The sequence below is a fragment of the Rousettus aegyptiacus genome, unplaced genomic scaffold, assembly GCF_014176215.1.
Source record: "Rousettus aegyptiacus isolate mRouAeg1 unplaced genomic scaffold, mRouAeg1.p scaffold_m13_p_6, whole genome shotgun sequence".
Taxonomy (NCBI): Eukaryota; Metazoa; Chordata; class Mammalia; order Chiroptera; family Pteropodidae; genus Rousettus; species Rousettus aegyptiacus.
In genome coordinates this window covers 111,120,514-111,141,912 of record NW_023416309.1, presented here as the reverse complement: position 1 = coordinate 111,141,912, position 21,399 = coordinate 111,120,514, and the positions used below count along the sequence as shown (strand labels likewise).

General features: G+C 54.2%; 3 protein-coding genes across 5 annotated transcripts; 2 read left to right on the top strand and 1 right to left on the bottom strand.

Moving 5' to 3' along the window:
• The first annotated feature begins 323 nt into the window (after positions 1 to 323).
• On the top strand, positions 324 to 4,370 carry MIF4GD (MIF4G domain containing). 2 transcript variants are annotated; one of them, XM_016132531.2, is made up of 6 exons: positions 324 to 400; positions 1,708 to 1,839; positions 2,669 to 2,778; positions 2,986 to 3,141; positions 3,234 to 3,326; positions 3,872 to 4,370. In XM_016132531.2, the coding sequence occupies exons 2-6, from the start codon at positions 1,752 to 1,754 to the stop codon at positions 4,097 to 4,099; spliced, it is 675 nt and encodes a 224-aa protein (XP_015988017.1). In that variant the 5' UTR covers positions 324 to 400; positions 1,708 to 1,751; the 3' UTR covers positions 4,100 to 4,370. The 2 variants fall into 2 exon arrangements, with proteins under 2 accessions (XP_015988017.1, XP_015988016.1); XM_016132530.2 differs by lacking the exon at positions 324 to 400 and adding an exon at positions 652 to 787.
• A 141-nt stretch (positions 4,371 to 4,511) lies between these two features.
• On the bottom strand, positions 4,512 to 7,691 carry MRPS7 (mitochondrial ribosomal protein S7). Its single transcript, XM_016132529.2, has 5 exons — positions 7,418 to 7,691; positions 6,696 to 6,887; positions 6,523 to 6,586; positions 5,972 to 6,139; positions 4,512 to 5,125 (listed from the first exon to the last, which is right to left on the bottom strand). The coding sequence occupies exons 1-5, from the start codon at positions 7,498 to 7,500 to the stop codon at positions 4,904 to 4,906; spliced, it is 729 nt and encodes a 242-aa protein (XP_015988015.1). The 5' UTR covers positions 7,501 to 7,691; the 3' UTR covers positions 4,512 to 4,903.
• A 16-nt stretch (positions 7,692 to 7,707) lies between these two features.
• Positions 7,708 to 21,390, top strand: GGA3 (golgi associated, gamma adaptin ear containing, ARF binding protein 3). 2 transcript variants are annotated; one of them, XM_036222884.1, is made up of 17 exons: positions 7,708 to 7,857; positions 12,286 to 12,370; positions 12,474 to 12,549; positions 13,900 to 13,998; positions 14,685 to 14,808; positions 15,091 to 15,194; positions 15,327 to 15,407; positions 15,755 to 15,892; positions 16,438 to 16,519; positions 16,625 to 16,741; positions 17,015 to 17,251; positions 17,636 to 17,706; positions 17,937 to 18,235; positions 18,440 to 18,660; positions 18,988 to 19,157; positions 19,327 to 19,437; positions 19,652 to 21,390. In XM_036222884.1, the coding sequence occupies exons 1-17, from the start codon at positions 7,818 to 7,820 to the stop codon at positions 19,760 to 19,762; spliced, it is 2,166 nt and encodes a 721-aa protein (XP_036078777.1). In that variant the 5' UTR covers positions 7,708 to 7,817; the 3' UTR covers positions 19,763 to 21,390. The 2 variants fall into 2 exon arrangements, with proteins under 2 accessions (XP_036078777.1, XP_036078778.1); XM_036222885.1 differs by lacking the exon at positions 7,708 to 7,857 and adding an exon at positions 7,932 to 8,253.
• The last annotated feature ends 9 nt before the right edge of the window (positions 21,391 to 21,399 follow it).

Genomic DNA, 21,399 nt, shown 5'->3' with positions numbered 1-21,399 from the left:
CGGAGTCATTTGTACTGGATGTATGAGAGGGCGGTCAGTGAGATTTGATCTAGCCTTATAACCCCCCTCCCCCCACCCTCTCTACCTTGGGGGGTGGGAGTAGGGGTTACACGGCCACCACCTGTGAAGTCCCGCCTCTCTGGCCATCTCCGCCTTCCCCCTCTGGCTCCCTGGGGCCGCCTGGGTATGGACCACGCCCCCCCCAGAGGCTCCTCCCCGGCCGCTTGGCCCAGCAGTCTCCTCTCCACACCCGGGTTTAACCTAAGCCCCTGGCGTGGGGCGCGGCGAGGGGGCGTGTCACCGCTTAAGGTCAAAGGCTGCTCGCGGGTAGAGGAGCAGGTCCGGTTCGGCCCGGCGCCGACGAGCCGTTGTGATCTCAGACAGGCCTGGGTCGAACCGGGTGAGGAGAGGACAGAGGTGGTGGGGGCAGTGTCGCGGACGTCCCGCGTGGCCCCGCCTCGGCCCCACGCCAGGGACCTCGGGGCGGACCGGGCGACGAGAGCAGCGTCGCCCGGGCTCTGGCAGGATGGGGCTGGCGAGGCGGCCCCGCATCTGCCCCCGCCCACACCTCTCCCCAGACCCCGCCCCTTCCCACGCCCCACCCCGGCCCGGCCCGGCTCCGCCCCCCTCGGGCCCGCCCCACGCCCCGCCCCGGCGCTGCGCTAGGAAATGACCTAAGCGGCGGCGAGGCGCTGCTGGTCTCCCCGGCCTCGCCGCGGACGCGGGGCGCGCGCACCATGTCCGCCGAGCGGCCTCCGGGCACGCGGGCGCGGTGCCGGCCCGGCAGGTGGGTCCTGGCGCTCACGCCGCTTCTCCCTCCCGCGCGACACCGGACGGCGGGCCCCGCTACCGGCCCGGCACCGCCGGGGAGGGCGTTCCGGGCTTAGGGGAGCTGCCCAGGTCTGGAGACCCCTAAAGTCGTCTCCTTTGACCAGGAGGGACCACCAACAGGGATTACGTCTGGGGGACAGTCGTCCCGCTTTCCTCTTTAAGAGGAAGGATCTAGAATGGAGCTCGAGAATTTAAGAGTCCTGAATGGGCAGCGCCGGGTTTCTGCCACTCGGCCCAGGGTTGAAGCTGGCCAGAACCCGGGACTTCGGCTCCCAACTGTTAGGTGGCAGAAGAGGCTCTTGCGCCCACCCACGCAGGCCGGCCCCAGCCTGAGGGCTGGAGGGCGAGTCTTGGTGGACTGAGAAGGACTCAGACTAAAGCTGATGGGGAGGGTTAGAGAGAGGGACTTGGAACCCCACTGGGACAGCAGTACGCAGCTTGGAGCCCCGGGCCCTCTCACTCGTCCGGAATGGTGCTGGGCCAGCAGCTTCCAGGCCGGTTTATATAGACAGGGCAAGTGTCTACTATCCACCTACGCAAACCCCCAGCCCAGTGCACCTCACCCACCCTTGTTATCAGCTGAGAATAACCCCGCCTCCCGTTGGGCCTGGAGAGGCGGCAGTTTTCATCCTTCATCTCTTTACTCTTGTGTAATCCCAGAAGCTACAGGGGTTCCTCAACCCAGCAACAGGTGCCTGGCTGGTGCCCGATCTCCACCAGAAGCCAAGCTTGGGCTCGCAGCCAAACACCAAATGCCAACGACTACCCAGGAGCACCTGTTCCAAGCGCTGGCCAGCCCCACCCAGGCCCTGCAGACTGGGATCCCCAGCCTTACGCTCCACACCTGAGGCCTCTCCCTTCGCCTCTCCTTCCCAGGTGCTGTCACTAGTTCCAGCCCGGTAAAGAGCCGCGGGGGCTGGATGGCCATGGGGGAGTCTGGTAGAGAGGAGTATAAAATCCAGTCTTTTGATGCAGAGACCCAGCAACTGCTGAAGACAGCACTCAAAGGTGAGCACGGGGAGCCCTCCTGAGCCTGGCTCCAGAGGTGCAGGACATGGGGCCCAGAACTGAAGGACTGAGCCTTAGCCTGGGAACGCCCAGACCTCTCTTTCCTTCAATTTCTGAGATTAGGAGTCAGCAACCTACCTCTCAAAATGGAAGACAAGCTACATTTAGGCCGGTATTTGGGAGTGTGAATCAGAGTCATCTCTGATTGCAGCGCCTTTTTTGAAAGTACCATGAAAGGGGTGGGACACAGAACATAGTTCCCGCCCCTTAAGTCCTTACATTGGACTTGGTTCCCGCCCTTGCTGCAACCAGCCCTCTTGAATATGCAGAGCTCCCTGACTTGGGACAGAGTATTGAGTGCTCTGCTTGGCAGAGGAGATAAATTGTCCTGGATCAAAGCCTTCCCTCCAGCACGCAGAAGTTTGACTCAGCTAACAATTAGCACTGCCCATCACATGCCAAACTAAGTCCGTGGGAGTGCCCAGCCTGGCCTACTCACGTCAGGGTTCACATGTGTGTGTTATGAGAATACTTTCTTTCATGAAATCGCTGTCACATTGTTATTCAGCGCTCCTTCCTCAACCTAGTACCAGGAGATGTCTTGAAAAACTAGCATTCCTCAATTAGTCTCTAATAGCCCCATAACCCTCCCCAGGCCACTGGGAGGCTCGCTGGAGCTGCTCCCGGGTGGTTATTTCTGTGTTTTCAGGTCTCTAAACGTAAGCAGATAATGGACGTGCTCTTTTGTAAACATCTCCAGTCCTTAGGAGCGGGTGGAGGCAAATGTGATAATTAAGCAGCTCGAGACCACCCCCGATCTTTGCCCCAGATCCAGGTGCCGTGGACTTGGAGAAAGTGGCCAATGTGATTGTGGACCATTCTCTGCAGGACTGTGTGTTCAGCAAGGAAGCAGGACGCATGTGCTACGCCATTATTCAGGTTGGGTAGGGTTGGTAGAGAAGAGGGGACACACTTTCAAGAAGGTGCTTCAGGCCTGGGCAGAGGCCTGGCCAGCAGGGCAGAGATGCAGAGGCCTCCCGTCAGGCAGAGAGGAGTGACACAAAAGCGTCCTCAGCCACGGAAGCTTGGGTGGGGTTTGCGATAGCACCGTCCCCTGCCACTGACCATCCTTTCCCTGGCTCGCAGGCAGAGAGCAAGCACGCGGGCCAGAGTGTCTTCCGGCGTGGACTCCTCAACCGGCTGCAACAGGAGTACCAGGCTCGGGAGCAGCTTCGAGCCCGCTCCCTGCAGGGCTGGGTCTGCTATGTCACCTTTATCTGCAACATCTTTGACTACTTGAGGGTGAGGCCGGTGCAGCCACCCTGTGCAGCGGGAATGGCCTGTCTCTTGAGGCCACTACTAAGCCAGTGCTCTGGCCCATTTCTCCCCCACAGGTGAGCAACATGCCTATGATGGCTCTGGTGAACCCTGTCTACGACTGCCTCTTCCGGCTGGCCCAGCCCGACAGTCTGAACAAGGAGGAAGAGGTGGGTGGCTCTGGCACAGAAGGCTGTGGGGGCAGGCTGCCTTTAGCTCAGCTCAGAATGCCAGCCCAGTGTCCCTGGAGGCTTTTGAGGGCATCACTTCCTGAGGCAGGAGCCTGGTGGGGGCAGTTAAAGCCTGTCACAGTTACAGGACATGCTGCCAGGTCTGGAATTTATCCAGAACAGAGAACAGCCAAAACCTACTGGCTCGGAGGCCTCCATCAGCAGGAAGGCCACCCTGCGGTGGGAATGCTGAGCGCCTTGGCTAGCTGTGCATACAGATGGCTAGAAACCAAACCAGGGTCAGGAGGTGTGCGGCAGCGGGGAGGAAAGGGGTTAAACGGCATTTCGGAGACATGATCTAAGGAGACCTTAGATGAGTCCCTGAACTCGTTTCCTTGCATACGTGATGTGGTGTGAAGATGAAGTGGGAAAACGTGCGCCCAGGGCCAAGCACGGTGCCTGGCACAGAGCAAGAGCTCAGTTAATGGCTGCTCTATGTGATAGGCTGGCGGGGCGGGGGAGTCACCACCCACTGTGCCCTGCAGGTGGACTGCCTGGTGCTGCAGCTGCACAGGGTTGGGGAGCAGCTGGAGAAGATGAACAGGCAGCGCATGGATGAGCTCTTTGTCCTGATCCGGGATGGCTTCCTGCTCCCAGCCGGCCTCAGTTCCCTGGCCCAGCTGCTGCTGCTGGAGATCATTGAGTTCCGGGCAGCCGGCTGGAGGACGACCCCGGCTGCCCACAACTATTACTACAGCGAGCTCTCCGACTAGGCCTCCCTCCCAATCCGGCTTCCTTGCCAGCAGCACCCGCCGCCGTTCTACCCACCTCCCAACCTGGCAGCGCAGTCTTTGCCTCTCCCAAACGCTTCTTCCCTTCCAGGCTTTCAGCAGCTCCCGAGATGTTTCCCACTTACGTGGTGGCGCTGCCCCGAGCACCCTCCCTCCTCCTCCAGGCGTCGGGGAAGACACCACACAGGCCTGCCCCGCCCCCGTCCCATCAGCCTTCTCTCCCCCGGGCCAGACTCCTAACAACCACTACTACACTGTGTAAACCACTGGTGCAGTAGCTAGCTTGGTGCCTCAGTTTACCCATCTGTAAAATGGGTGCCCTTAACCACTGGTGAGATGGAAATGTCAAGGGGCAGAAGCTCGGACCCCAAGTCACACCAGAAACTGCTTCTTATACATTTTGCATAGACCACTTTGGAAAAGAGTGTATTTCTTCCAGTTGGTTTTAACGAAGGGCAGTACCGCATCGCAGGCTACACCAGTTCAGGGTGAGAGTTTTCTAATAAACCTTTCTGACACTAAAACTGCTTCCTTTTGTGTCACTCAAACGTCCATCCCAAGCGCAGGGAAGAGAAGGCCGGATGACCCCTAAGTTTCGTGGGGGAAATCCGAGGCGATGTGTCCCCTCTTTGCAAGGAGATAGGGCACGGAAAGCGAGTTTGGCCCAGAAAGAACAGACTAACAAGCAACAAACAGTGTTCCAGTGAGGCCGGCCCGCCCGCCCTTAAAAGGAACCACATCCTCGACCCACAGAGCCCCGGCCCCTCCTGGAGCCTCTCCCTCCAGCTACCACCAGCGGTAGTGCGCCAGGGCACGGTTGGCCTCCGCCATCTTGTGCATGTCGTGCTTCCTCTTAACCACGGGGCCCTGGTTGTGAAAAGCCTGCAGCAGCTCATGCGACAGCTTCTCTGGCATCAGCATCCGCCGGTGCTTCTTCTCCCTGCACTCAGTGATCATCCACTTCATGGCCAGGAAGCGGCGACGCCGGTCAGCTAGTGGCACGGGGACCTGGGCAAGACAGGATGTGGGCAAGTCGGTTCAAGCGTGCGCCAGGGCTGCAGCCTCCATGAGCTCTAAGGAGTGGCCACGGGATGCCTCTGAGCCAGTCCTAGCAAGGCTCCTGAGGAGAGGGAGGACCTGTCTTTTCCTCTTCAAGCTTCCCTCACCCTTGGGTGACCTCAGTGTGGCAAATATAAGAGGCATTCATTGAGCTAATGCTCATTAAGCACTGATTTCTTTCACCTGTAAATGGAGGCTCAGACAAGTTGATATCAGAACCAACTGGGTAGTCCTATCACCTGGGGTGACTTAGCCAACTCAGATGATGGGCACCAAAAAACAAGACCCTCTTGCCCAAGAATAATTTTCTAGGCACCCAGTATGTGCCAGATATCATGCCAGATCCTAGCAACATGGACATTAATTGAGAAAGTCTCCACCTTTATGGAGTTTACACTGAAATATAATTAAATACTATAATCGAGGGATCTAGTTCAGTTCGACAAATTGTGATGAGGCACCAGTTACAGGTCAAGCGCTACGCTAGACACTGGTGTGTAAAAATGAGGTACAAACACAGTCCTTCACCACAAGTTTATAGATTAGAACACAAGATGCTGGATAGAAGTGGGAGAAGGGGGTCCAGAAGAGGTCACTTGGGTACTTTTTTGCTCCCTTTTCCATTTTCTGCCCATAATTTTCACACTATGGGACTCAGATAATCAGATGCCGACAGTCCCTGGTCCCTAGAAAGCTATCGATCTTAGCCCAACTCTGGGCCCTCCACCTCAAGAACCCCTCCCCCCATCTCATCACATATGTGGGCAGCCTGCTTTCTCTGCCCTAACCACTCACCTGGTAGAAATGGCCACCCTTGAGGATGGGTACCAGCCCAATCACAGGCTCACAGTTTTTCAGTGCTTGGTGGAAGATGGTGTAGGGGTTGCGTTCAATGGTTTCCCGTTCCTCTGCAGAAGCGGCATGGTACTTCTCAAACTGCTTCCTTTTCACGGCTTCCAGAGTCTGCGAAGAGATCAGTAGAAGAGGTTGCCCCAGGCTTCCTAAAAGGTTTACCCAGCCGAGCTAGTATCTTGTCCTTGACTCCCATTATCTCCCTCTTCTGAAGCAGGGCAGCTCCTCCCTCAGCACTTTAAAGACAAAGTTCTTAAGTGCCTCCCTCTTTCCTGGACTAGGACAGAAGGAGTGGGCTAAGATTTCTGATTGGAGGTGGTGACATGGCAGTTACTGACTCCTGCAGCACTTCATTAAAGACCCCACCACAGTACACATATACAGGGAAGTTAATTTTAATGGCAAGTATATGAATCCATTCTTTTCTATGCTAAACTGAAAGAGCCAAGTACAAAGTTAGAGGAAAGAGATGACAGGAGAGAGGTACCATTTACCTGTGTCATGAGAGATCTGGCCAGTACTTTGTTTCCTCCTTTCATCATCATGTTGGTGAATTTACTTCAAGGAGAAAAGCAACATGTTTAGCTTTCCAAGGCTGTATCACAGAATCCTTAATGTAGAGCCTCCCTAGTATTGTCCCAGGGGCACACAAGTGTTTCCATCTAACCTGATCAATGGGTCTTCAAACACCGAGCTTGTTTTCATTGCCGGGGCAGCTTTAATAAGCTGAGTCTTCCTGAGCTCCCGATCAAACTTCTCCTCCTCAGTCAGCTCGGCCAAGGGCTTGCGGTAATATTCCTTGTCAATCTGGGGATCCCTGTATTCAGGACCATAGCGGCTCCACCTCACCTGGGTTAACCTGGGCGAGGGGGTGGGGTGAGGGGAGGGGAGGCAGGCAAAAGCTGACACCACAAGTGAAAAGCCTTGACTTAACAATCGGCATGTCTGCCAATCCGCCAGGGAGAGGGGCGCGCAGACCGCTAGCCAAACCTGAGCCACAATAATTCGGACTCTTATCCCAACAGGTAGGAGGACCTCCCCTAACAGGCCAGAAAAGTCTCCTCCTCGTCAAGTGGCAACGGTAAGGACAGGCCCTTGAACTTCAGGAAAGCACCCCGCTTATGCATCTCTCCTCCCACCTCCCAACACAGAAAACCCCAGCTCTGAGCTCTTCAGCCAGACTACACTTTCAGCTCCCAGTTAGAACCCCCTCGGGCAGGGGGCAATCACTATGCCTTCAGATTGGCCCAAAGTCACGCAGCTACTGAAGACCCTTGGACCCTCGGCCGCAGGCTCCCTCCAGGCCCCCGCGCGGCCTGCGTGTGGTCTCTTTCCTTCCCCGCAGGTGTCCCCGTGAAGACCCAAGCGGACCCTCAGCTGCCCTCTCACCCTGGAAGCCGCCGGACAGCACTCTGCAGGCCCAGCGCTAGGCCCGGCCACCCGCGCACAGACTTCACCGCGGGGGCAGCCATCTTGGCTCGCCACGAGGACCCCTCAAGAACTGCCCTCGGCGTGCCTGAGCAAGTGACGGAAACCGGGAAAAAGGCTCGACAGGGTCCTAAACCTGCGCATCACCCCATTAATCTGGGCGTTAAGAGTCTCTCACTCCGATGTCCAAAGGGAGGAGTCAAGAAGAAACAGTTCCCCTCTCGTTAACCATCGCAGTCTGGCGCGAACCTTGGTAGCAGCGCTCGCTTGCCTCAGGCCCCCATGCAGACCCCGCCCCGGCCCCTCTCCTGCCGGTTGTCGCGAGGTTTGAGGCCGCGGGGCCGGCCCGGGAGGCTGCAATATGGCGGAGGCGGAAGGGGAGAGTCTGGAGTCCTGGCTGAGTGAGTATCCGCGGCCGCTTCTGCCTGCCCTCGAGCCCCGAAGCTGCCCCTCTCTGCACCCCTACTGCGCGTCCCGGGGCCCCGCCCGCCTGGCAGCCCCCGCCGCGAGCATTCCGCGATCACGCCCCTTCCCCGGCAGGGCGCCTGGCTCCCGCCCGGCACCTGCTCCCAGTGCTGCGGCGCCTCCTTCCTCTCCCACGCGCGTCGGCGTGAGCTCGGGTCCTGTCCGGGTCTCGCGGGCTCTGGGAAAGTGACAGCCAAGTGATTCCGGCTGACATGCATCGGCGCTGTAGGGAGATTGTTGTGGGACCGCGGGCGGCTGTGACTCTCGGGTCCCTTCGGCTCAGTCTCTGACGAAGGGAAGAGCTCTGCATTTGGGCTGAAACTCCGGGAGTGGTGGGTGCCGCTGATTATACACAGCTTCAGAATTGTGACCATGTATCCGAGGAGAAGTGATCGCTTCGCGCAGGCAGACTAGTCGAAGTGAGAGAAATCCCGAGGTAGAAGAACAGAGCTGTATACCTTTTTCCTGCAGTGACTAAAATAGGGTTTAAATCTGTACTGCCGCGAACATCTTAAAGATTCATTTGTTGGTAACCCATTCTGAACAAAGCTAAGGACCCCGGCCTGCTAGAGGAGACTCCTGGAGGCCTCTAATTGAGGACAGAGTTGGACAAGCCGAGGAGGCCGGTAGGATGCCTAGATATTTTTTGCAGAGATTTCTTATTTACTGGAGCCTCCAGGTTCTTGGAGGTGATGGCTGTTTCCTCCAATTAATTGTCCTTGGGGTGGCCGAACCTAGGTTACATTTGCAAAATCTTCAGTTGCAGGCAGGTCACATAGTTTTCTGTATGATGGAACTGCCCTCCAAGGAGCTCAAAGTGCTCCAAAGATATTCATTTAATTTATTTATCACGTATTCTAGTGAAGCCAAGATTGCTGTCACAATTTCACAAAAAGAGGACACCTGACCCTGATCAAACCCCTTGCCCAGGGCCACCCAACTGGATATAACCACACTGGAATTGGTTTGATTCACAGATACTAAGGGGGACATTGGAGTAATTTAAGTGACCTTGGCTGAGTTTCATAGGCTAGATTTAGAGTTATATTTTGAAATAAGAGAGAGACAGATCTGTTTCTGAGGAAGAGTGGAGCTGGTGTGGGGGAATGCAGTAGTGGCAAGGGACCACCTGTCAAGACTGCAGGTGGTCCCTGACTTACAATGGTTAGACACAATTTTTTGATTTTATGATGGTGTGAAAGTGATAAGCATTCAGTAGAAACTGTACTTCACATTTTGAATTTCGAGCCATGTTGGCCAGTGGTATCTGGCGGAATACTGATGCTGGGCAGCACCAGCAAGCCGCGGCTCCCAGTCAGCCCGGTGGTCTTGAGGGTAAACAACTGATATTCTACAGTGTACTGTGTTGCCAGTGTTTTTTTGGATATTGTGTTCTGAGCACTTTGAAGGTAGGCTAGACTAAGCTATGATGTTCGGTAGGTTAGGTGTATAAAATGCATGTTCGACTTACGATATTTTCAACTTATGATAGGTTTATCTGGGAGCATCTGTAGGGCTAAGACTGGCCTTTGACCCTTTCCCATTAGAGTGACATGTGGGGCCGTGTCAAGATGCCTTCCATTCTTATTTTCTGTTCACCTTCACAGTTCTTACCACTTAATGGTGTGAACTGTACCAAGTAAATGAACCAGTGCTTGGGCGAGGAGGTTTCGAATGGCGGCACCATTTACAGAAAGAGGGAAGTCAGGAAGGAGAAGTGAAGAGTTTGTTTTTAGACTGATCCGTGTACCAAAGTAGCACTGATAATTACACACTGTCTTGTGTTTGGTTCTGGTTATGTCTCATGTGTTGCAGCAGAAGAGCACAACCTCCTCGAGGGGCTGATCCAGGTCTTGTCCTTTTTCTGTAGGCCCTCTAGGGCCTGCCGTGCGACTTACATAATTTTCTGTGAGTGCTTAACAAAGACGGTGATTGGCCTCAGTCTCTGTTGATTCAAGACCCTAGCAATGGAGATTGACTCTCTACTCCCTTTGCATCCCTTGTTTTGGCCTCTGCTTATTTCTAACTCATCTGCTACATAGAACTTGTCTCTGGAATGTCTGAGCCATGTTGGGAGCGGGTAGCCAATGCTGCTGTTTCCATTTCTACTTGACCTTTTGAAGTCCCACGACAGTCAAGGCTAGTGATGGAAAATCTAGAGGCACAGAAACAGAAGGGAATAAAGCTTTCAACAGAGACCTGACTATAGAAACCTTGAATCAGAAGAGATCCCAGGGGCCTGGTTCTAGAAGGCAGGGTCTGCTGGGGAGGCTCTGGTGTCACCTCTGAGCTAGGCGACAGAGAATGTTGAGTGTGTAGAAGGTTGTGTGCGTCTGCCAGGGGAGGCAGTGGGCAGATGAAGAGATCTAGTCACCTAGAATGATCCCCAGAGATTCCTTCCAGTTCCTGTGGGCGATTGAGTTCTGCTTTCTGAGCTGGAGAGCTGGAGGAGATACTCAGAAATGGGACTGAAAATTGCTGAAACCAGGTATAGGCAGAGCGCCCCCTACAGGTTTTCAGTAGAAAGGGCTACCAAGGTGAAAGAAAGCGAAATTCTAAAGAATTTGAACATAGTGAAATAAGCAGGTATATTCTTGGAAGCAGAAATGCTGCTGGAATTCTAGCAGGCCTGGGAATAATAGTGTTTGGTGAATGCCCATTGCTGGTGTACGTGGGAGGGGGCACAGCTGACTCCATATTTGGAAGATACTTTCCTGTTGCAAATAGTGGAAGTGAGTGGGCTGCTTTTTCTTATACTATGAGGTATGTGACTGTTCTGAAAATGATAGCAATGGGGGCGGGCATGGCTCCTCAAACCATCTTAGTTTTGGCCATCTTAATGTCATGTGAGAACGTCAAGCATCTCAGATGATAGAGGTTAGTAACAAAGCCACTCCAACACCTGAGAACATTTCAGACAACTGATGGGAAAGACCAGGATTCTCTGGAAGGTGACAGCTAGTAGGCCACTGTGACAATTAATAGCCACTCTTGATAGAATTAATCTCTCTTCAAGCTCGACATTTTGAAGGGTCTGCTGTTAATTTTCTCTTTGAGATTAAGGACAGACGTCTCTCTTTTCCTCCAGATATGAACCTGAACCATCAGAACCTTCTCGCAGCCAGAGCAGGAACACTGCCTGGCAGGCCGGTGCTGCAGGCTTCCCTCTGCCTCCGCGTGGCGTCTGCTGACCTCTTGTGGCTCAGAGCCCTGGGGCGGGGGTCGAGTGGGGGGTCCAGGGAGTCCCTGTTATGATTTGGGAGCTAGTGATTTTTAGTGTTAGGGAAAAAGGAACTTAACAGTCACGAGAAATCAGAATTCAGGAACTCCTACAACACCCTCGTTGGGAGGGGCTTCTTCAAGCCTCTGCGGCTCTGTTTTTGGCCCTTGTGGAATCTGCAGGCGGAGCATGCGTGTTTAAAAAGGATATACGCCTCCTGCCTTCCATTTGTCTTCTGAACCTGCAGCCCTAAATTTAGCAAAAAGCTTGAGAGTGCTTTCTAGAAGAGTCAGACTCCAAGATCTGAATCAGAGATGGGAACACATTTAACCACCCTGGGCTGGGGCCATCCTTTGTAAGCGCAGTTCTGGAGCTAACAGGAAAAAGAGGACCCGCATCAGGAATTAGGAGACTTCGCATTTGGCACCTGGACCCTCTGAGAACTGTCTGACGCTTGTCTTCGCCCTTGATCATGGAAAACCAATTAATGTTGAGAGCACTGAATGCACTCAGGCTCGGATTCTGTTTCTGGGACCCCAAGGAGAGAGAGCATGATGATTGATGCTTAGTGAGGTTCAGGAAATGTGGCTTAACTTAAAATGATGAGTATCGTGTGCAATTTAAAAACATCTAAAATTTAAAACATTTAAAGCATCCAGGAAAGTTAGGTCTTGAAAAAGTTTTTGAAAGGTATGTAGGAAATGTGTTTTCTGAGTTTGTGTATTTTTTATCAAGTATCTTCTGCTTCATTTTCTCTAGGAAACACTTCTTGATCATCCCTACTTGCTTAACACCTAGCTTATTTTTATGTAGAGTTAGCTGTATTTATTTGCTGAAGTAAACATTTTATATAGGTATCCGTTTGAATATTTTAGTCGTTTGTGTTTATAATTATTTGTATTCTATTGATCCTGATCTACTCTAAGCTCCGTGAGGCTGAGATTTGCTTTCTCTTTCATTCGTGACGTTCAAAAGACTGGACATTCGTACGTGACTCACTGCCTGACTGAACTGTCAGGCTTCTCTATTAGAGAAGTTTGGAAACAAACATTTTCACATCAATGCCTAAACATTGTGAAGGAACCTTCCATTGTGTCTCCCTTGCTCTTTATAACAATTGTCCTCCTCTTTGTTCTGTCCCAAGATAAAGCCACCAATCCTTCCAACCGCCAGGAGGACTGGGAATACATTATCGGCTTCTGTGATCAGATCAACAAAGAGCTTGAAGGGTGAGTCTCACACCTGTTAGGGAAAAGTTAAAAACAGTCCAAGGAGGGCTAGCCACGTGGCCTCAAGGTCAGTGTCTGAAAGTGTGGTCTGCTTGTCTCCCAGGCCACAGATAGCGGTCCGACTGCTGGCGCATAAGATCCAGTCTCCGCAGGAATGGGAGGCAGTCCAGGCCCTGACGGTAGGTTTCTCATTCTGATAGGGAATCTTCACGAGCCCAGGCATTTTCTCATGCACCCACTGGGTTCTCTGAGGTTTTCGGGGTTCATGCCCTAAGCCAGCTGATATTCCTTGATACAAACGAGCTATATCTGGAATATGTTCATTCAGCCGTTTAACAAATGTATGTGCCCTTGTGCCAGGCACTGAGGCTTCAGAGATGTCTACAGTGCAGTCCCTGCTGGCATGGCCACATGGTGTAGTGGGAGGAGCGGAGTGGCTAAGGGAGGGAGCCAGAGGCAGGACCCTGAGCCCAGGGCAGGGCTCAGAGAAGGCTTCTTGAAGAGGTGCTGACAGAGCTGTCTTGCCAGTTAAGAGTTGGCTAACAGAAGAAAAGCAAGGTGAGTATGGTTTGTTCCGTAGGTAAAAACAGTGCTGGTTACTAGTGAGGACATCACACCAACGGGTGGATCTTAGTATTTATTCGGACTAAGAAGGTTCAGGAAGCAGAGCCGTGCACAGCACGTGGGTGCCTCCAGGCTCACTCCTAAACCAGAGGATTCCCAGGGTTCTCTCTGGGAATGAGGAAATGGTCATGGAAGGGCACTTACACGGCCCACGTGCACGCCTCTGTCGTGCTCGCCTCAGAGCAAAGGCCTTAAAATGGTGGTGCTCAACTGGGGCGGTTTTGCCCCCCAGGGGACATTTGTCAATACCTGGGGACACTTTTGGCTGTCACACGTCAGGAGGCGCTAATGGCATCTAGTGGGGAGAGGCCAGGGATGTTGCTGAAAATCCTATAAGGCACAGGATTAGCTTCCACAACAAAGAATGCCTGGTCAAAATGCCTCAGTGGCAGGGCTGAAAAACCTTGCTCTGCGAAGACGAAGCCAAGAAAGGGAGCACGGAGGTGGAGCACTCCTTGGCATAAGCGGCAGGCACGGGAAATCCTCAGGTAGTATTATGTGCTCCAGAAGAAAATAGAAGCGGGGGGAAGGAAAATGCCATGCCACCTAAAATGAAGGAAAAATTTAAACATTATCTCCCATCTCCCCAAAACGTCGATCAGCTGTGGACAGAACCCTGAACCTTGAGTCAGAGGAACTTTCTCTGGGCCTCGCTTTCCTCATCCGTGAAATACGAGGGCAGACCCGAGCCTGCGTTTGCCGTGCCGTCCGCGCTCCTTCTGCCCCCGCTGAGCTTCGCCAGAAGAGCTGTGCGAGGGGCGCAGGGTGCCCGCAGCTCTTATCAGTTCCTTCCCTAAGCGAATGTTTATTCCGCGCTGTCTACATGCAGGGGCCTGGCTCAGTGCGTGCCCCACGTGTCCCACCCAGACACCTGCCCACTGAGCGCCCCTCCTTTGTGGCTACAGGTGCTGGAGGCGTGTATGAAGAATTGTGGGAGGAGGTTTCATAACGAAGTGGGAAAGTTCCGGTTTTTGAATGAATTAATCAAAGTCGTCTCTCCAAAGGTCAGTCAGGGGCAGTTTCCTCAATTCTAGGAACTTCTTTTGTGTTTCTCCTTCTCCCATTTTCCTGGCTTTCACTGCACAGCCAGCATCTCCATGGATCTGAGATTCTGTGTCCTCTCCGTAGAGCTAGGTCCTGAGGGTAGCAGGATGACCATACAGGCTACAGGGACAGGCAGCCCCAGCCTAAATGTGACAGGTGACGTGGCAGCAGCCTGTGTATCGTAGGCCTTTGGGCTCCTGGTGACAGCACTTTTCTTTGGCTGATCTTGTGGATACGAGGACCTGGCCTCCCTCGTTACTTGGCCGCTCAGTTCTGCTGCTCGCTGATGTCTAAACTCTGGGCACGCACTCAAAGCGGAGGGAACAGTTTTCCCTACTAAAGACGTTCTCATTAACTCCTTTGAGATGGAAAGTAGTTTCTGGCAGATTGTGCATGGAAGTTCAGTGACGAGCTCCCGGCCCCTTGCCTAACCACAGACTGGGTCCCATATGGACACAGCTCTGCCTCAGGTCGTTTCCTCTTGTCCCCCTCCTGTGCTGTCTCCCTGACCTGATCCCTGCCGGTTTCCCACAAGGCTGAGGACTGTAGCTTATTAGCAACCGTTCTCTACTGTGTGAGCGCCTTCCTGCTGTGTCTGCCTCCAGACTGCAGTTTCGAGGCTTCCCCTTTTCCTTTTGCTTCTTAGTACCTCGGGGACAGGGTGTCTGAGAAAGTGAAGACCAAGATTATTGAGCTGCTGTATAGCTGGACGTTGGCCCTGCCGGAAGAATCAAAGATCAAGGATGCCTACCACATGCTGAAGAGACAGGGTATGTGCCCACCCTCCCTTAGCCTCCACGCAGCCTGAGGGGCCGACCAGGGCCAGGAAGGATGAAGGCGTGTCTGCCATCCCCAGGCTTTGTCCCTTCCTCCCTCCGGAAGACAAGGGGGAGGGCTTGGCTAGGGTTTGCTGGGACAAGGGTTGCGGAGCCTGCTCGCTCTGCCCCCACGGTGCAGGCCCCGATCACAGGGATGTGCCCCTGCTGTGTGAGGGAGGGCAGCAAGGCTACCTCCGCCTGAGCAAACACTCTGTCTCTTGTGTCACCTTTCAGGCATAGTGCAGTCTGACCCGCTGATCCCTATGGACAGGACACTGATCCCCTCTCCTCCACCTCGTCCCAAAAACCCTGTTTTTGACGATGAGGAGAAATCCAAGGTACAGCGCACCCCAGTCTGCAGAGTCCTCAGACGAGGTCTCGCTCGGTGCCGCGGGGAACTCCACTTCCTCTGGGGTCTCCCCAGGTGGGCCGCTGCCTTTCCCTTCACCTTTGATACCCTCCTCTTCCAGCTTTTAGCCAAGCTGTTGAAAAGCAAAAACCCTGATGACCTGCAAGAGGCCAACAAGCTCATCAAGTCCATGGTGAAGGAAGTGAGTGGGCCCTGGGCCCTGGGGCATGGGATGCAGGAGCTCGAGAAAGCAGAAGTCCCTTCCCTTGGCGTTAGGCCTGCTGTTTGCCCCCCACCACCAGCCCTCACCTGGAGAGGCTGGAGAATGGAGTAGAGGAGTAGAGTGGATGGGGCCAAGTTTGGGGGTGGTGGAGGGCTGGTGCCTTAAAAAAAAAACTATGTTGGCTCTGAGGTTGTGGTTCCCAAGAACCAGACATTGAGAGCTTCCAGGGGAGCTGGCCTCTGCTTGTGTCCTGTGGTAAGGTGTGACCCTTCTGGGGGTCAGTGGGACGAGTCTGGTTGAGCTTCCTCCCTGATCCTTTTATGTAGGACGAGGCACGGATCCAAAAGGTGACCAAGCGTCTGCACACTTTAGAGGAGGTTAATAACAACGTGAAGCTGCTCAGCGAGATGCTGCTTCATTACAGCAAAGAGGAGTCTTCAGAGGCAGATAAAGAGCTCATGAAGGTAGGCCCCCCTCTAGAGCTGGGCTCCGGGAAAGGGAGCCAGCCTTTGCTGAGTACCTGTTCTGTTTAAGACACTGCTTATGCACCTGATGGTCCCCTGTTAATCAGCACAGCAGCCAGGTCGGGGAGTTGACACCCCTATTTTACACAAGCCATGACCTACTACTTACCTAGGGCAGAATAACTATGTACACATGAGTCTCTGTGACTCTGCAGACCTGATCTCGGCCTTGCCTTCTGCAGAGGCCCTCCTGTTCCCCTAACGCAGCACCTCAGGCACATGGATACTCTGAATTCTGAGCATGTGCCAGCAGGGAGGCAGGAAGGGACATATTTCCTCGTGTCGATCCTGGCGACTTCTCCATCTAGGCAGGTATCTTGAATGATAGTGTGGTGGAAGCTGGAAGCAGAGGACTTGTGCCCTGAGCCCAGCTTTGCCAGTAACTGACCATGGTATTAGAGGAGCCTGTGATTTTCTGGGCATGAATGCTGATTTAGGTGACTTCCAATGGCCTTTGTAGCTGATTTTTGTCTGGTCTCCTCCAGGAGCTGTTTGATCGGTGTGAGAACAAGAGGCGGACATTATTCAAACTAGCCAGTGAGACAGAGGACAATGACAATAGTTTAGGTGAGTAAAAAGTATACTAGTTGACAGGGATCATCTAGGAATTTGGATTTGTGTGTGGTGGGCGAGTTGTCATGACTAGGAATTAGAAGTCTCTTTCTGTTCTAGGGGACATCCTGCAGGCCAGTGACCACCTCTCCCGGGTCATCAACTCATATAAAACAGTCGTCGAAGGGCAGGTCATCAATGGTGAGGTGGCCGCCTCAACCATGCCTGACTCTGAGGGTAAAATGTTTCAGTCTCCCATTCTGGATCCCTCCAGACCAGCCCGTCAGCCCACAGGGCCCGAGGGGATTCTAAGCCATTCCAAAGGTTCTCTAGCTCCTGAGGCCGGGGGACATGGACAGGGTCTTCTCCACCTGCCTTCACTTTACTTTGTGCACCTGGCACGAGTACCCATGGATTAGGTCAGAGGCTCTGCTCAGGGTTTTGCCTTCTGCTGTGCAGCCGCTTCGGTGGCCCCTAATTATTCCTGTCCCCTTCCGTTTGCTCATCCAGGAAACCAGCACTCCAATAACCAAGGCACTCTCATCGACCTGGCCGAGTTGGACGCACCAAGCAGCTCGTCCCCAGTGTTGGCCCCCGCAGCCCCCTCCTCTGGCATCCCTGTCCTCCCTCCACCTCCTCAGACCTCAGGACCTGGGTGCAGCCGCTTGTCCAGCCAGGTCGAGGCCTCCCCAGGGCCCAACACTAGCAACGCCCTCTGCTTGCTGGACGAGGAACTGCTCTGCCTGGGTGCGTCTGGGGTGGTTGTAACGGCTCCGGGCAGAGCTGGTAGGAGATGGCTGCAGGATTGGGTGGCAGCCCGAGGGGGGTGCCCCATGTGCCTAGCAAGGATTGGAAGGAAACTTCAGTTGTAGGGAAAGTCAAGTTCAATGTCCCTCAGGCCACCAGGGCAGCCTGTATGTGGACTCCAGGGTAGAAGTGGTAGATCTAGTGTCTTGCTGTTCCCCTGGAGCCCCAACTGTAAGGAGTCCCCTTTGGAGGTGGCCTGGGGAACATTTCCCCATGCACTGATGTCAGACATCATGTTTGTTGTTTAAGCCTTCCTCTGGGGAGATGGGGCTAGGGCTGCCCTAGCCCGGAGCCTCTTCTCATCATGGTCATCTCTGTTCTCAGGCCTCACTGACCCGGCCCCCAGTGCTCCTCCCAAAGAGTCAGCTGGAAACAGCCAGTGGCCCCTGTACCAGGTAGGCACAGGTGCCATCACTGAGCACTCAAAAACCTTGGCTTCTTAGCATCTTTTCCTGACTAGTCCTCAGCTACAGTTGGCTGCAGCCCCGCTGCCCTTACCCTCTGGGGCCTTGTCCTCAGCTGCCAGTCCAGTGGGGCGGCAGTAAGGCCCCAGCAACGGTGCCAGGGGTAGCGGGCTGCAGCCCTCCGTACCCTTTGCTCACTCACACTTTCCATTTCCTCACAGAACGAACAGTCGGACCTGGACTTCTTCAGCCCCAAACTTGGGACTGCTGGCTGTAGCCCCTCAGATGGGCCTGACCTCCCGTCCTCAGCAGCCCCCATAGGCAACTCCCAGGCTCCACTGCCACCCCCCTTCCCAGTTCCTGTGGTCCCAGCCAGCGCTTCTGTTTTGTTCCCCACTGGACTGGCCCCAGCCTCAGCCCCAAAGGCCGAGCCCACGGTCCCTGGGTACCATCATTCAGCTTTGGGCGACAGCACCTTGCACCAGCTGGATGCCCTCGATCAGCTTCTAGACACCAAAGCGTAATAAGTGGGAGAGGTGGGGTCGGGCAGGGTTGCACCTGGGTTTGGTAGAAGCAAAGGCAGCTCCAGAGGGTTTGGGGATGCTCCCTTTTGGTCTGATCCATCAGGCTGGAAGCTAGGGTGGGGGGCGAGGGGAGCTGTGTGAGGGATTGACATAGCAACTCTGCCTGGTTTCTGACTTGCCTTATCCTTCCTGCCTCCCAGGACCTCAGCCCTGGTGAAACCCGTCTCCTCCAGCTTCTTCCCTGGGGCCGCCACCTCCCCTCTGATCCCCACCACCTCAGCTAGGCCTCTCCTGCCCTTCTCCACAGGGCCTGGCAGCCCTCTCTTCCAGCCACCTGTTTTCCCGTCTCAGGGCAGCCCTGTGAAGGGGCCTGAGCTTTCCCTGGCCAGTGTCCATGTTCCCCTGGAATCCATCAAGCCTAGTAGGTGTCGGAGGCGGGGGGCGGGAAGGGAAGCGGGGCCCACACACAGCTCGGAGCGTTGTGTGGAGTGGGAGGGGTGGGTCGGTACAGGCTCTCCTTCTGGTGGCCCTTAGAGTCAGCTGCGACTCCCCTTCTTGTCTTGGCCTCTGCTTGTTGCTGTGCATTCTTGTGAAGGTCTGACAGGTTCTTTCCCAGACTCCTTCAGGGAACCTCCTCACCACAGGGTTTTGCTGCTGTCCACACTTGGTGGCAGCAGGCACCCCCAGGGCATGTTGGGTATTGCTGACTTTCTCTCTCCTTCCATACCCACATGCCGCTTCCTTACAGGCAGCGCCCTTCCCGTGACCGCCTACGATAAAAACGGCTTCCGCATCCTCTTCCACTTTGCCAAGGAGTGTCCGCCCGGACGGCCCGATGTGCTGGTGGTGGTGGTGTCCATGCTGAACACGGCTCCCTTGCCTATCAAGAGCATCGTGCTGCAGGCCGCAGTGCCCAAGGTACCTGGCTTCCTGGGGCTTGTGGAGGCAGGCAGTACCTTCATCTGGAACCTACTTCATTGAGGGCCTCTGCAGGCAGCAGGCGACAGCATGTGTCCACTCTGATGATACATGTGTCCATCTCCAGGCAGCTGCCATCTCTTCAAAGAGCTTCTCTCTTTCTCTTTAGTCCATGAAAGTGAAGTTGCAGCCACCCTCTGGGACAGAACTCTCTCCATTTAGCCCCATCCAGCCACCTGCAGCTATCACCCAAGTCATGCTGCTGGCCAATCCACTGAAGGTGAGCCAGAAACCAGCCTGAAGGCCCTTATTGTTACTTTGGGACAACCACCTCCCAGCCAGAAGAGTCACGATATTGTCAAATTAAGCCATGTCCCTTCCCTACCTTGGTTCAGTGGCTGAGTGAGGATGGGCTGGTGGGAGCAGGGCCTGTACATTGGCACAGATAGAGCTCTGAGGGTAATAGCGTCTCACACGCTGCCCCTGTGTTGCAGGAGAAGGCAAGGCTTCGGTATAGGCTGACCTTCGCCCTGGGGGAGCAGCTGAGCACGGAGGTGGGTGAGGTGGACCAGTTCCCTCCTGTGGAGCAATGGGGGAACCTATGACCCCAGAGGATGCCGTCATCTCCACTTTGAAACCCAAGCAGGCTGCCCCAAGATGGGAGGGCTCTCCTGGTCCATTTTCCATGTCCTGACTGCAGCGCTTAGAGCTTTGGTATGGAACAGGAGCCCTGGGCATTGCTGCCAGGAGCTGAGCTGCTGCTGTGATGGTCTCTTCTCCTTTGGCCCCTTAAAAGGACCTGTTTCTTTCTACCTGTGTGACTTGAAGTGACCATGTACTGTCGTGTGGGATATGGCTCCAGACTCTGCACTGCCGCCCTGGGAACATGGACCCAAGGCTGAAGTAGGTTTTTCCCTTGACGCCTCGAAGGAGTAGGTCTCTAAAGAGACTTGGGGTCCTTTCTCAAGGACCATGTCCTCATGTCCCCCATTGCTACTCTGTGCGTCCCCTGCTGGCAGGCTCCTACTCCTACCTCTAGGGAGGTGGGCAAAGCCCAGTTGTCCCAGATGGGCCTGGGCACAAGAGGACTTGGTGTGCTTGCCTTCCATGGGTGTCATTCTGAAACGACCACTGGATGGTACGTGCTTGTCCCTGGTGGTGGCAGGCTGTGTCCTATGGACATCTCAGCAGGATGTGGCTCTCAGCCTGTTAGAAACAGAGCTTGGCCTCAGGGCAGCCCACACTAAAGGATAGGAAAGAAACGGGAAAGAACCAGTGTTTCCCTTCTGGAAGCAGGTACTCAGAGCTTCCAGAGAAAAGTGTGCCTCCTAGTGTGGGAACAGGCCACCCACTCACTACCTCTTGCTTGGCACGAACTAAACTGCTGTCTTGCCCTTCGTGTCTCTGAAGGGGAGGACGTCTCCTGCCACTCTCTCTGTCCTGCTTTGGCCTCCCCGAGATGGCCCGTGGTATGGCGTATAGTCAGGAACAGGAAGCCTCAGGGTGAGGTATACTGCACCAGACTTAAGTCCTTACCTGCTGCCCAGAAACTGTCCTCAGCTGCTGAGGGTACTGTCAGCAAGATGTCAGGTCTAGAGGTGGTGAAATTAGGAGCCACACTTGAATTCAATCACCGGAACTTACTGCTTCAACAGTGCTCAGCCCCTGCTAGTTTGTGCAAGACTCCAGAGCCTCACAGGGCAACGGGAAAGAGAAAACCACCAGCTGGGGAAAGAGCACAGCGCTCAGCTGGATGGGCTCAGCACCAACTCCAAGAGAAGGTGGCACAGGCAACATTCCCTGATCCCTCCCTCTTCCTTGCCAGGGTTCGTTATCAAGAGGTCATCTTCCCCTTCTCTACCATCTTTAGCAAGCAGGTTTCACTGCTTTATTAGGTCAAAAGTGAATTGATTTCACTACTTAAGGAATACATCTAAGAGCTTTCCAGAGACTGGCTGCTACAGCCCTGGAAAGATCTCTAGGATTACTACATGGAAATGTATCTTTACAATAAGCTTTAGACATTAAAATTATTCATGAGTGTTACTCGGTACTGTTGAGGTCACTGTTTTGTGACAAACAGCTATACTAGATATAACAACTCTGCCACCCTTGTTTTGCTGCATGTTAAATAAAATCATTTCGACCCTATTTGGAATCCTTCTAACAGATACCACTCACCCCCAGGAGGGAAAAGTGCCACTTACAAATAAATCCAACTGCAGATACCGCCCAGGTTTTT